At 46.8% G+C, this 15129-nt stretch overlaps 1 protein-coding gene across 1 annotated transcript in view; it reads right to left on the reverse strand.

The window, feature by feature from the left end:
• The window catches only part of SYN3 (synapsin III), a 455052-nt gene that overhangs the window by 22821 nt on the left and 417102 nt on the right, over positions 1–15129 (reverse strand). The window contains exons 8-9 of the mRNA XM_059186781.1: positions 6939–7081; positions 1838–1912 (exon numbers count right to left, since the gene is read on the reverse strand). Coding sequence (XP_059042764.1) covers positions 1838–1912; positions 6939–7081 — 218 coding nt within the window. The remainder of the gene's footprint in view (positions 1–1837; positions 1913–6938; positions 7082–15129) is intronic.

Here is a 15129-nt window from a genome sequence, read left to right on the forward strand (position 1 = left end):
CCCTCCCTGCGATGACTGCTACTGGGTGAGCTCCTGAACCTTCCTCTCCCGATCAGGCACTCTGGCTGATCACCTCCAATTAACAGCTGCAGCAGTTCACAGAGATTAGTTAACTTGCTCCAGGTAACCCGGCCTGGAAGGGACAGGACCACTCGCTTTCACTCGCCTTCAGCTTCTTTGAGCCCGTGAGCCATGAGTTCCAGGAAGGGAGACAACTTGTCTGTCTTGTTTGCCACCGTTTCCCTGGTGCTTCCCTCAACACCTGGCTCCCAGCTCATGCTCTACAAATGATGGACAAGGAAATGAAGGAAAGCCTCCCAGCTCCTACTCATTCTTTACAAGGCGACTGCGGCACGGCTTCCTTCAGGAAGACTTCCTTGACCTCATCCCTCCCTAGTCTGCGTTGGGTATCCCTTTCCTGCGTGCCCTCTGCAAGCACCCACAGCCCACTCTCACCCCCACATACCACACTCCATCTGCTATGTTGGCTGAGGAGCCCGGAGTAGACCTCTGTAGTTTTAGTCTGCACAATATTGATGTCACGTGGCGTCAAAGCACCTCCCCCCGCCCCGCCCCTCCCAGTCATGGCCGGCCCAGTGACTGGTCCCACAGCAGTCTCCAGGGGTGGAGACGTGATGTGGGACCAGGCAGCTGTTCAGGTGCCACTTCCGGGCCATAGTGATTGGCTCAGGGATGGTCATGTGACCCAGGGCAGGCCAATCCATAAAGAAGGCTCACTTCCAGGCTTTGGTTGAGGTGGCTGGGAAAGAGTTTTGTCCTGCCGGGCTTGACAGCGTCAGGATGGAAACCTGAGCCACTGTGAGCTACCAGATGAACACAGTGGCAGGAATGAAGCCGACACAGAAGAAAGCTGAACTCAGGAGTGTGCGGATGAGCCCTAAGCTCTTACCTAGAGCCGTTACCTCTGGCATTTTCATTGCTACAAGCCAACCAACCCCCCTCTTGTCTCTGACCAATGAGATTTGTGTTCTGACACCTGCAGTGGACACAGAATCTCTGAAGGGAAGGGCTGGATCTTTTCATCTTGACCCCTTTGGTACATGGCACAACATGGCATGCAGTAGGCACTCAACGAATGCTCACTCAACAGATCTTTCTGCCCCCAAAGCCCACACTCTATTCATTCTCATTGCATGCCTGCACACAGAGGTCATGGGGCCCGCAGGAAAGAACGTGTGTGCGCTGCTAGCTCCGGAAGCAGGTGACTGGCCCTCCTTCAGGTGAGGAGAGTTCTCAGCAGTGCTTAAAGACAGAAAGACCTAAGGGACCTTCAGACAAAGTGCACATATTATATTCATGATTCAGTGGAAATAACCTCTTCCTCCTGACACTGAGCTGAAAAAAGAAATCTGAGAGAGGAATGGACATTCCAGGGCCCTGGTGAGAGGAATGGACATTCCAGGGCCCTGGTGCCCTAATAAGGTTGGTTTTTGTGTACCTGTCAGAACACAGAGGGGACTGGGGAGAACTCCCTGCTCTCTCTGCAGTAGCTGTGCAGGGCTGGAAAAGACCCCAGGACCTGGAGTTAAGACATCAAGGATCTACTCTCAGCTCTGTCATTGCTCAGTTCTGTGACCCCAGGCAAGTCACTTTCCCTCTCTGAATTTGCTTCTGCCACCTGTAAGGTGGGATTATAATACCATCTACACTGTAGGGGGTGGTGCAATAAATGGCTGCCGTGTCTAGGAAAGTGCTCTGTGGGTAGTGAGGCCCTGGCCAAAGAGTGAGGTGGCATTCCTTATGGGTCTCTTGTATCCCTCCCCCACCTCCTGCTGGGGCTGCTGCTGTGCCCTATTACACCTCCTCTGTCTCTTACCTCTCTGTCATGGCCACCTGCTCCAGCATGGCAGAGCCTGTGTTGGCCTTCCAGTTTCCAGAGATGGAGGTTCTCCTGTATCAGAAAAATTAACACCAAGGGCATTAGGACCTCTGTCACTGCTCTGCTTTTCTTCTTTGCTTTGGCTGTTAGGAGGCTCCAATTCAAATAGCTGGCTCACATTCTGGCATGTGTTGGTAGGAACACATCTTGCCCCCAGCTTTATTTGCCTGTTTTTATTTTCCTTTAGGCTGATTGTCATATTGACTTGTTGGATCTTATGTATCTTTTTCTAGGCCACCTTTGAAGTCCAAAGATTATTACTTTTTCATTTAAATTCAATTAGCCAACATATAGTATATCATTAGTTTCAGATGTAGAATTCAATGATTCATCAGTTGCATATAATACCCAGTTCTCATCACATCATGTGCCCTCCTTAATGCTTGTCAAGCAGTTACCCATCCCCCCATCCACCTCCCTTCCAGCAGCCCTCAGTTTGTTTCCTAGAGTTAGGAGTCTCTCATGGTTTGTTTCCCCTCTCTGATTTCTTTCCATTCTATTTTCCCTCCCTTTCCCTGTGGTCCTCTGTGTTGTTTCTTACATTCCACATATGAGTGAAACCATATGATAATTGTCTTTCTCTGATTGACTTATTTTGCTCAGCATAATACCCTCCAGTCCCATCCATGTCGATGTAAATGGTAGGTATTCATCCTTTCTGATGGCTGAGTAGTATTCCATTGTGTATATATACCACATCTTCCTTATGCATTCATCTGTCAATGGACATCCCGGCTCCTTCCATAATTTGGCTACTATGGACATTGCTGCTATAAACATTCAGGTGCACGTGCTTCTAAAGATTAAATTTAAAAATGTCTGTGCCATCAGATGAAATCTTTCAAATCTTGGCCTCTTATTTTTGAAAAGGAAACCTAGGGCAATAGAGCCATTAGTGATTCTGGAATTTCTTGAGGACTCCAAAATGTAGGAAAAATGATCCATGGAGAGAAGAGGACACTTTTTCATGGTGAAAGGAAGGAAGGCCTTCTGGCCTCAACACCCCTTCTGTTCCTATGTCTTTTCTGCTCCAGCAACACCAACCTCCTTTGCGGTGCTCCAATGCCAGGGCTTTTTCCTAGGTCAAGACTTCCCTTTGCCCAATCCAGTCTTCGTCTCCATCTTTGCCTGCCCATCCTTCGCATTTCATATGAGATGTGACTTCCCAACAGCCCATTCCCCCAACAAGAGTAGATGCCCCTAAACCAATGTTTAGTCTCGCTAATCTCACTTGGAATGACCGCTTTAGTGTCCAGTCTTCTCCAAGGGCAGGCAATGTGTCTGACTCATCCCTTGTCCCCCCAGTGTCCAGAGGGACCTGGTATGTAGAAGGTACCCAGTAAATAACTCCTGGGTAAGGGACTGTGTATACTGGGGAAAATCAAGACAAATAATTTCCAGTGGTATATTTGGACTCAGCTAAGACTGAATGAGTATAAGCAGAGTGGTGCAGGTAAAGCTTTTTGTTTCATGGCCAAGGGAAGGCATGTGCTTGAGATTAAAGGGTAAAGTGGGAGGAGGAATTGCCACACAAATATATCCTTCTAAAACAGAAAAGAAGGTATATCTGAAGACAAAAGATGCTGAGAATTGCTGATGGCCAGCAAGGGCTAGAATTGTCAAGGGGTGCAGTGACATTGATAAGAGTTATGTCCTTTCAGTTCAGCCCAACTCAACTCAATTCAATTCAGCAAACACTCACTGGGCCACTCTGTGTCCTGGGTATTAGGTTTGTCTTGGTAACCCATCCTAAGGCTGCTCACTACCTGGAATTGTGGACTGGAGTAGAGGCACAGTAAGGTTAGCAGCATATCCGAGTAGTGAAGATCTTGGAGAAAGCAAAGGAGAAACCAGAGTCAATCAACATGACCCCCAGAAAGTAACCACTGAATGTGCCTGGAAGGGTGGTAACATTGATATAGTGGGATCTGCATGGCGGCAAGAGAAGGGAAGAACTGACTTGAGTCAGACAGATGTAAGGTTGAATCTTGGTTCCAGCATTTTCTGGCTGTATAACTATGGACACCATCTATGAGTCCTTATTTTTTCCATTGGTAAAATGGGAATGATCTCCATCCTTATATATAATGTGGACTAAAAGAAATAGTCCTACAAATGTCTTAGTTCAATTATTTATCAGTCAGTGGAGACAAGAAAAGAAGGCATCGCAATGCCAGAAGCAGCAGGAACACAAGCCAGATTGCTCTCCTGCCAAGAAAACAGTAATAGCGAGAGTTGCTATTCGATGGGCGCATTCTCTCTCTGAGACATGGGTCTAAGGGTTCCATGAACACTGGCACATTCAGTCTCATAGAAACTAATGAGACAGATATTACCATTATTACCATTTCTACTGAGTGGCAGAAACCACCAATTTGTATCTGAGAAACTCCATGCTCTTAACCATGACTCTTTATGGCAGAGCCCATCACAGGCTGGGGAAAAAGACTCACTTGGCTGAAATCTGATGCATCTGCTAGAATGTAGGACAGTATGTAGACTGTGCCAGAAGAGTTGACCTATATTGCAAATGCATGATGTCGACCTCCTTGCTGAAGAGGGTGGGCGTGGGTGCTAAGGTGTGTACCCAAATAATCTTGGAAGAGAGTGGAGGGGAGCTGTACCTGAGCACCGCCCTGGAGTGGGTAAAGCTCTTTCCCACGGGGCTCCACATTCATGGTTCTGCACTTGGACTGGGACTGAACTGAAGTAAATGGATGGCGGCTGGTAAGAGCCAGGATTTTCCCTGTTAGAGTGGGAAGTTATAGATAAACAATCTGGGAAGGCCGAAATGAATCATGTGGTACTAGAGGAAAGTCGGAGACATCAATATGAACCCTCTTTAGCTCTAGATAGAGCTGGAAATATATAAAAATAATTACAGATATGTGTGCACGCATGGGTTAAGGTACATCTATGAATTTCCGAGCTCCATCTGCTGAGGCCCGAGTCACAATGACCTCCCAGTAGCACAGAGGCCTGAGTGCAGGGCAGGAAGTGGGCCAGAAAGGAGTTTGAATGGGCAGAGAGGATGCTCTACACTGAGGTCTGACATGAACCTCCCCTCCCTCGGACAGGGGCCAACCCAGGGTCCAGGAAAAGCCATAACTAATGACAAGCTGGAGCTGCCAGGGCACAAAGGCTTAGCATAAAGAATGCAGCAATGAGCTAATCTTCAAGAAGAGAAACTGGGACAAGGTGTTGTCAATGTCAAGTGGAAACATGAACAATGAGGAGAGGAGGGAAATGATATCATGACGGATGGTGGAGATCTCAGGAATGCACTGGACTGCTGCACTGGAATGCTCCCCAACCCAGAGGGGGCAGGGAAGAGCCGACCTTATCACCCCGAGGGCATCTGAGAGCAGTGACAGGTCTGGCCTTGTTCATGGGTGGCAGTGAGTAACTGGCAAGATAGGGCAGAAGTCTTCCTTGAGAACTGGCTCTGTCCCTTTCCTGGGAATCTTTCCTTAGAGGTAAGTCTAAAGAAAGTCTGCCTTTCAACTTCAAGGAAAGGGTCTGCCTCTTCTCCGGCTCCCCAGGCAATGGCAGAGTGGAGTAGCTGCAGTGAAGATTGTGGGACCCACTAAGCCTAAAAGGGCCATGTGGCCCTTTATGGAAAAAGTCTGCTGAGGCCCAATCTAGGCAATCCAGGTAGTGCAGAAGCAACCTGAGATAATGCACGAATAGATGTGTCTGGCTGTGGTCAATACAACTTTATTTACAGAAACAGGTAGGAGCTGGATTTTAGCTGGTGGGTAGTGGTTTGCTGACCCCGACCTAGAGCGAAAGCTCCAGAGTGCAAAAGCCTGCAGAGAGATTTCCAAAGGTCCCCAGCCTGACCTGGCAGACCTCGGATGGGGAGCTGTGCACACAGCCAGGGCTCCAGGAATGCTTGGCAACAAGGCACTGATTAGCTCTCTGAGGTCTTGTCATTTCAAGGAGAACCAACAATAACATTCCAAAATGAGACACAGAGAGGACTTAAAGCAGATAAGACCTCCCACCTTTTCAAGAAGTCTCATTCTCATGACCGCAGTAACTTGAGCATGAGTCATCCTCTGCCAGAACCACCTCTGGGCTGAATGTGTGTTGAATTTCTGGCATTCATTCCCCTTCCCTTTGTCACAGCACCTCTACTCCCACTGGGGACTGACCCCGCCCAGATTGTGTATCATCTTGGTGGGACTCTCCATATTGGTCTTCTGCCCTTCTCTAATCGGTAAGCCCGTGATCCAAGTTGGATTAATAAGCACTGTTTCCACGGAATCACAACCTTGAGTTAAGCACTAAAAATGACTCAGGCAGATGCACTTTCCAATGGGGGTGCCATGAAAATTGTCTGTTGCTCAGGCCACGCAGATTCCTGCAGCTGCCTTGAATTGTAATACTTCTGAAATTGACAGTTGAGTGGTTTTGTTTGTTTTTAGGGTTTCTGATCATTCGTGGCTTTCTAATAAATTCCCTTTCCAAACTCCATCAAAGTAGTCAGGTGTGGTTTCTGTTGCTTGCAGCCAGAGAAATCTGATGTCCTCTCCTGATTGGTTTTACTAGTCCCAGGGAAACTTCTCTGCAGCCCATGGCCCCAGAGCCAGCTTTTTATAAATGCAGGTCAGATCATACCACTTCTCTGCTCAGAAGAAAATGGAACAGAACTTAAAACCCTCAGCAAGGCATTCAAGGCCCTTCTTGACTTGTCCCCAAGTTTCTCTTTCAGTCTGCTCTCTTATGATATACATCTCATAGATACTTGGAGTCCCCCTCAAACATGCCAAGTAGCTTTCTTCTTCTGGGAGAAGCAGCTCTCTTTGTGTAGACAGATTTCTACCCCATGATAAGGTTGAGAAAGCATCAGGACTTAGCCATACTGACCAGAAAAGAAGGGCAGTAAGTGGACATAAAGGGAGAATAAATGAGGTGCTGAAGGGTCTCTATCCTGCAGTGGAGGAGACAGGGCTGGACCAGTATCTGTAATCTCTGTTCCTCCTATGTCCTCCTCCCTCCCTCCCAGCAACCCAGCCCCTGCCCAAAGACTCACATGTAAGCTTTGTAGTTGGATCCGATTTTCTGGATGCGGATGTCATACTTGGAGTCAATGAAGGCCTCAGTGGTGGCGTAGGTTTTGGCCATAGCCACCATGCTGGTGATGTCCTGGTAGTCATGCTGGTTTTCTACTTTGATCTGTTTGGGAGGATCATGGGGTGAGTGCCAGCCTGCCAGCATTCATGGAGCACCTACCCAATGCCAGGACCCAGTGTTTTGTGTGTTTAGTGACTTTGAGAAAGTCACCTGCCTAGCAGGAGAGACAGACATAAGAAACAAGTTATTCCACTACATACCGGTAGATGAGGAAGGGAACATTCCACTGGAGTTGTCAAAAGAATCTTTACAGAACAGGTGAGCTCTGAACTGGGGTTGAAAGAATATGTATAATTTTCAGCCAGGGCGTTTCTATGGAGGGTAGAGAGGACCGGCAAAGCAGAGGGCAGAGGAGCCACACAGGGATGGGGAATACACAAGTGGTTCAGACTGGCTGATGGGGCTGGAGGATGATGGATGGCTGAGGTGGGTTGTCAGGGAACATACCTTGGGGGACCTCAATTGCTTTAGTAAGGGACTAGAATTTCAGCCTGCGGGCTCTGGAAAACCACTGGAGGAAGTGGAGGAGTTTAAACAAGAAAGGAGCCTAATTTGTGTTTTAGAAAAATCCCTCATCACTGGGGGTTATACGCAACTAATGAATCATTGAACACTACATCGAAAACTAATGATGTACTATATGTTGGCTAGCTGAATTAAAAAAAAAAATCCTACAAGTATTTGCATGGTGGGCTGTAAGGTAGGTTGAATGTGACACGGGCCTGGGGACAGTTGGAAAAAAAGGAGTATATATAAATGTGTGTGTAGTGTGTAAGTGTTGGGTATGTGGATGTAGGTTATATGTATGTGCAGTTTGTGGGGGGACATGTGTGTGATGGGGAGTCCATGTGTGTGGCATAGGTGTGTTATATGTTATATATGTGGTGTGTTGTATGTGGTGCTTGTGTGTGCAAGCAGTGTGTGTGTGCATGTGCACCTATGCATATGTGATGGGCAAGGCTGGTTGTATTCAACCCAAGGCCTGGGGGAGAAACTCACACTGTTTACTGGGTTGAGGCCAAGAACATGAAGTGGCGCTTTGGGGTCAAGGAGAGGTCCCAGGAGAAGTTCCAAGGCCAAATAAATGCAGGGGATGAGGCCATGAGGTCATGAGACCATGACCTCAAGACAGAAAAGTTGACTGCCAGCTGCTGTGGCCCACTGGGAGTGCTGCCCCCTCCCCTTTACCCTCACCTGGATAGCAGAGGAGTCTGATGCTCTACCAGAGGTGGGCAGAGCCCAGATCCCCTGTGTGTGTGTGTGGGGGGGGGTTGGCCGGTGCCGAGGAGCTTGTGTGGGAGGCTGTCTGGTCCTTAAAGTCCCTCCTCGCCCTCCCCTGTCTCTTTTAAAGTCTCACCAGTGCTCTGACCACTCCATCCCCGCAGGAAGTTGCACACGCCCAACCTCACAACTTCCAAAGAAGCTTCACAGCTCTCTCATGGGACGCAAAACAGGATTGTGAGGTGGGCAGTGTGGGCATTATTATGGTCATTTAACTGATGCAGAAACCTATTTCTTGCCTTGTCCAAGGCCATAGGGCAGCTAAGCACCGAGCTGGGAAGGAAGCTCAGGACTCCAAGAGCACAGCTGTTCTCCAAACCATCTTCAGGGTATCTTACAAGTGCACGCCTGCTGTTCCACCCTAACACATGGGAAACAATGATGGGGAGTGAGGCTTAGCACACCTTATCTCTTCTTGGCTCTCTCAGAGTCCCAGCTCTCAGCGATGATGCCGAGTCCTACTTTGCGGAACAAATAAAAGTGACCAAGCAAGAGTTCCCTATTTGCCATCCCTTTCTAAGCTCACCAGCTTTCCCGCTCCTTCTTCTAGATGGCGGTGTGCCTCCTCCCACTCATGGCTGAACCTGCCCTTTGTTCTAGGTCTTCTAAGACTGACTGCTCACTGCCCCCTCCTCCTTCAGGAATAGGACCCTTAAGTTTTATCGGGGCATCTAGTCTCTCAGCTAAAAATGGATTTTTCCAGTCTCCCTCCTAGATAGACGTAGCCAAGTCTTGGAATCTGGTCGGTGAACACGAGAGTGGATGCGCTATGAGCAACCTCAGGGTGGTGCCTTTACCACAAAGGGAATCTTCCCAGTCAGTCTCTTTTCCCTCTTCCTTGGCTGGGATCTCAGACCACAGGATGGAAGCCACATGCTGAGGATGGCTGAGTAATAAGGTCAATGGAACCTGGATTCCCAACACCATGGAGTTCCCAATCTACCCTTGACTGTGCATGTTCAGACTCTTACATGAGAAAGAAATGGACTTTAATCTTGTTTAAGTCACTGTTATTTGGTTCTCGTTAAACCATTCAAACTATATTTCAGCCTTGTATTTTTTGTCTTTTGCTCTCTGTTGATCCTTTATATTTTGGGTCAACATGATTATGGGTCCTCCATTCTCCTCAAATTGTTCCTGCTTTTCAGTACCCCAGGTACTCCATGCTCTCTCTATCTCCTCATTTCCCACTCATCCCCAAACCCACCATCTTCAAAATGTCGCTCCCCACTACTCCACTGAAACTGATTTGGCAAATGTCACCTGTCATCTCCTCACTGGCAAATCTGATAGCGTTCCTTTGCGCGGCATCCTGTTTGGCATTCCGTAACAACTGAAATTGCTGAGCTTTTTGAAACTTGGTTTCTACACTATCACTCTCATCTGGTTCTCTTTTTTCCTGCCAACTTCTTCACTTTATCACTTCCCCTTCCTCCAACTTTCCCTCTAATGATCAGAGCATTCCATCTTCAGCCAACATTTGGGGTCTTGTGGAGAGAGAGAGTCACCACAATGAAAGAAAGGGTGGTCGTGTGGGGGAAGCTTGCAAGGACAGCTTGTCTAATTCAGTTTTGTCCCTGGGTGGCTCTGGAAAGGACCAGAACTTCTTCCTAGACAGCATAGCATACATGGCCAGATGTCTTGGACACTTTGAGCTGCCCACAACGTCCATTCTCTTCTATGGTCATGAAGCACCCTGATCTGGGGGCACACGACCTCCCACAGAGTAAATGTCACACTTCCCTAGCTCCCAGGCCCCTGTGTGTGACCATGTGATCATGTTTTCGGCTTCTGCGAGCAGAAATGGAGTCCAAACTTCCAGGCTTACTATTAAAGGGAAGGGGAGGGTTTTTGCTCTTCCTGCTAGTTGGAGTTGACATTGTGGCTGAGGAGCAACACGCCAGGTATGCATGATCAACAACATGGAAGGAGGCTGGGCCCTTAAAACCAAGGAAGTTCCATGTGAGCCCTGGGCTGCTTTCACCCAGACCATTGTGTGTGAGAGAAAGTCCGGGCTTATTTAAGCCACCTTAGGTCTTTTGTTACACAGCTGAACTTTGTCCCAGTTATTTTAGGAGCCCTAAGTATTTGTTGAATGCATCACGCATGCATTCATCTCTTCACAGGAAAGACAAAAGAGAGCAAAGAGAGACAGTGTAAACATAGGGGTTTAATGAAATAATTAGTTAACTAATTAGTGGTCAGCCCAGCCTCTCCTTGTGCACCTTTTCTGGGTGGTTTGGGATTGCGGTGCTCACCTTGCCCTCTCCTCTAGTGAGGATATAATCCTGGTTTCTTGTATACGGACTCTTCTAAAACCCCAGGACAAGCCCTGGCTTATGTCCCTGGCAATTTTTTTTTTTTTAAGATTTTATTTATTTATTTGACAGAGAGAAATTACAAGTACACTGAGAGGCAGGCAGAGAGAGAGAGAAGGAAGCAGGCTCCCTGCTGAGCAGAGAGCCCGATGCGGGACTCGATCCCAGGACCCTGAGATCATGACCTGAGCCGAAGGCAGCGGCTTAACCCACTGAGCCACCCAGGCGCCCCTGTCCCTGGCAATTTTAAGTTCTTTTCCTTCCAGAGGGCCTTCAAACTGTGCATCTCTGGGCCCTGTAAAGCATAGCTCCGCTGATGTCTTCCTCCTATTAGATGGTCAGCTTCTCAAGCACAGACAATGAGTCTCCCCCACAAGTCATAACACAGGTGTCTGTCACAGATGCATCCAATGTGTTTGCTGGATTGAATTTAAGAAGACTGGATAAAGATCCACTCGTAACATGGGAGGGGGCAGGGAAGTGGGAGGAAGAATATGGGAGTTTGGGAAAAGGCAAAGAAAATATGTGTCCCCAAAACTGGTCTTTTCACAAGGTGAATTTTTCTGTAACTGCTTGGACTGGGTTCTATGCTCTTGGAGGTTTCTTTCCATTGTGAGAACCCGATCAAATAAGAAACTGTGGGGAAGTGGGCAGGGGGCCTGGGGCAGGGTGTAGTGGGTCCTTGAGGGGGACTCTGGCATGGTCCTCAGGCAAAAGGATAGGCCGGGGTCAGGGGGCACTGAGGCCGGGCAGCCACAGGGATGAAGTGACTGCTGGCCTGGAGAGGGAGTCTTGGCACTCTGCTTTATTTACTAGCTGGAAAACCCTCCAAATGTTCACAGAGACAAGCTGAAAACAGGAAGCCCTAAATGAACTGTGATTTAAGATTACCCATTTGCTGCTCTGGGGACCTGCAGTGGGGTCACCACAGACTCCCTGACTCTGAATTCTCCCTCCCATGTCTCTGCCTCCCTCTCCTCTCCCTTCCCTGTCTCTTCTTTCCCTCTTACTCTGCCATGCTTGTCTTCTCTCCCTGTACCCTACGCTGTTCTACCTGCTCTTGTGTGTTTGTGTGCATGGGTGTGGTTCGTCCTGAGGGGGGCCAGGTGGGGGGCATGGAGACAGAGAGGGCAGAAAGGGAGAGAACTCTGAATCTCCTTGATGGGATTCACCTCAGAGGTCTCCTATCCCAGCCTGTGATGGGGGAGTCCTCTTCTTCTTTGGTAGATTGTCTGCATTTGCTTAAACACCTCTGAGAACAGGGGGCTCACTACTGGGCAAGAAAGTTAATTTCCCCTTGGGGAGCTTCTGTTGTACATTACACCCAGAATGAATGAATGGTCCCAGTTATTGATCATGAAAGGGAATTCTCAGCCCTCAGCCTTGTGTCTACTCTTCACACCCTTGAGGAGAGACAGCCAGGTATGCCTAAGTCATTCTCTTCTTTAACCCACCCTAACACGAGCAGGTTCCAGACCCTCTACTACCTTGAAATGCTCTCATTTGACAATCTCCTAAACTATGTGGTGTCCGGAATCACACCCAACTACAGATGTGGTTTCACCAGCTGAGACTGGAGAAGACTGTCACCTCCCTCTACATGCAATACATCTGGCAGATGTACATCAGTCAGACTCCTGCCCCAGAGCCTTTGCACTTGCCATTTGTTGCCTGCGTGGCCTGCACCCTCCCTTCATTCAGGTCTCTGCTCAGAGCAGTCTTCCCTGACCCGTAGCTGTGCCACACCACCTCCCACCCAGCACTCCTTATCCACTGTACCCCGCTTAGTTTTTCTTCACAGCACTCCCCCCATCCCACTTCACACCATTATCTATTTATTTGTTTGTCATCTCTCTCCCTTACCATTCTATTAGAATGGAGGCTCTGCAAGACCGCTGTGGGATTTCAAGCACTGAAAACAGCATTCAAGGAGCAACAAGCAACCAACAGATTTGGCTAATGATTGAATAAATATAGCTAAGTGTTGCCAGGTATGTACTGAGTGTCCATTATATTCAGGTAATTACTGACTGTTTTTCCAGAGACTATGCTGGAGCCTGGGGATGCACTAGGGAAAAAGAGATTTATGATTTTAATCCAAATGGAGCTTTGAGCCGCTTCATTACTTGCCCCTATTAACTTGGCTTAATACAATGGTAGTTTTTCTAAGATCCATATAGAGCTCGCTTGAAGCTAATATCTTCAGGTCATTTGGAAACATAAGATCCTGATAATTCACGTCTCTCCATGCGTGGACCTGAGTGTGTCCAGTCCCAGAGCAGGACTTTACATTTCCCCCTGTAAATATTAAAACTCTCATGTTTTCATCTGTCTCTTCACCTTCCAATATTGACTCTGTCATCTAACCCGTTAACTACCCCACTCAGCTCTATGTCAATCATGATTTTGGTGCCCCTGTGCTATATCTAATTCCAGCTGTTTGACCTGATTTAAGGCACTTCTCTAAGTTCTAGTTTTCTTATCTGTTACATGAGATAACAACTGCCTTGTAGGGTTATTATGATCTTTAAAGAAGATTTTATGTATATACATATGTATGTATGTATTTTAGAGGGAGAGAGAGCATGCGCACAAGTGAGTGAGGGGGAGGGGCAGAGGGCGAGGAAGAGAGAGAATCTCAATCAGACTGCCTGCTGAGCATGGAGCCCGACCGCGTGGGGCTCAGTCTCACCACCCGGATCATGACCTGAGCCAAAAATCAAGAGTTGGATGCTTAACTGACTGAGCCACAGGCACCCCAGATTATTATGATTTTTAAATGAAATTATAGTGAATGTCAAAGTATCTACTTAGCATGGTGTTTGGCACCCAGTAGGTACTCAGTAAAAGCTGGTTCTCTTAAATAAGTGTTGTGATTCTTTGTTGACACTGAACCACCAATAAACACTTCTTACACAGTTATTTACACAATTATTTATCCTGTAGCTACAATATCTATCTCCTGTATAATCACCCAAATTGATGAAGAGTTCTTTTTAGATCAACTGCAGCTCATTAATGCAGAAGGAGTAAGAGAACAAGGATATCATCCTTCTGCAACTACCTCCTTAATGCAATAATGGGTCTAGGCAACAGTGATCCATGTAAGACCTCTGGGAAAGGCTGATGGAGAACTTCCAAATGTGCAGACCAGGCAGACAGTACCTGCATTCACAGGTCAGTCTTTTTTTTTTTTTTTTTTTTTTAAGATTTTGTTTATTTGAGAGAGAGCATGAGAGAAGAGAAGGTCAGGGGGAGAAGCAGATTCCCCATGGAGCTGGGAACCTGATGTGGGACTCGATCCTGGGACTCTGGGATCATGACCTGAGCTGAAGGCAGTTGCTTAACCAACTGAGCCACCCAGGCGTCCATCACAGGTCAGTCTTAAATCCCAAAAGACAGGCAGACATGACTATGTCTACAGATGTGCAAGGAAAACAACCACTACCAACTGGAAAGTATTGCCAAAACCCAGAACCTGAGTCACAGCAAGTCTCTATATTCAACCACCAGTTTATACAATGTATAGGCAGTAAGAGAACACCATTCATCTGTAATCAGCTATATTCAGACTGTAGATAATTCTACAAGGAAATGACCTTTTCCCCCTTCTAACAAATAAGTGACAAACCAACCAACCACAGGAAAAGGAACTGTTGTAGATCAAAAGAGACTCACATTATACCAACCATGTTAGGTGTGAAGGCCTTGTTTGGATACAATGAGAATGAACCAATTAACAGGAAACTATGGAACACTGAATATGTATTAGATGATATTAAAGACTTACTATTAATTTTTTTGTATCCTACTGGTATTTGTCTGTGTTAAAGGAAAGAAAAGGAGACCTTATGTATTGCAAATACATATTGAAATATTTATAGGTGAAATTATGTGATATCTGAGATTTGCTTTAAAATAATCTGGTGATCCATAGAGACAGAAAGGAGATGAGGGGTTGCCAGGAGCTGAGGTGAACGGAGAATGGGGGATGACTTCTGCTGGGTGTGGGATGATAAACATATCTTGGAATTATGTAATGGTGTTGGCTTCACCTTGCGAATATGCTTCAAAGTTACTGAACTGTACACTTTAGAAGGATGAATTTTATAAAATGAGAATAATATTTTAACTTAAAAAAAATGAAAAAGTATCCAATGGCTTTTGAGAGGAAGTGTGGAGGAGTATGTAGAACAAAACTGACCATCAGGAAATAATGGTTGAAGTTGGGTGATTGGTAGTTGGGGATACACTTTACTGTTCTTTTCTTCTCTTGTGTATATTTGAAAATTTCCATAATAAAGTGTTAAAAAAAAAAAGGCAGGGCTAAAAGAGAAAGACAAATAAGAGTGAGAATATAAAACTGTTCTTCAAATGAGGTTAAAAGCCCATTTGGTAATATCTGATTAGGGGTGTGACCCCATTTGGTTGTGTTCATTGCAGGAGTCAGTAACATAATTCAGTCTCCCTAAGAGGAAATGCAACCAGGTG

This window comes from Mustela lutreola, chromosome 8, assembly GCF_030435805.1.
Source record: "Mustela lutreola isolate mMusLut2 chromosome 8, mMusLut2.pri, whole genome shotgun sequence".
Classification (NCBI taxonomy): Eukaryota; Metazoa; Chordata; class Mammalia; order Carnivora; family Mustelidae; genus Mustela; species Mustela lutreola.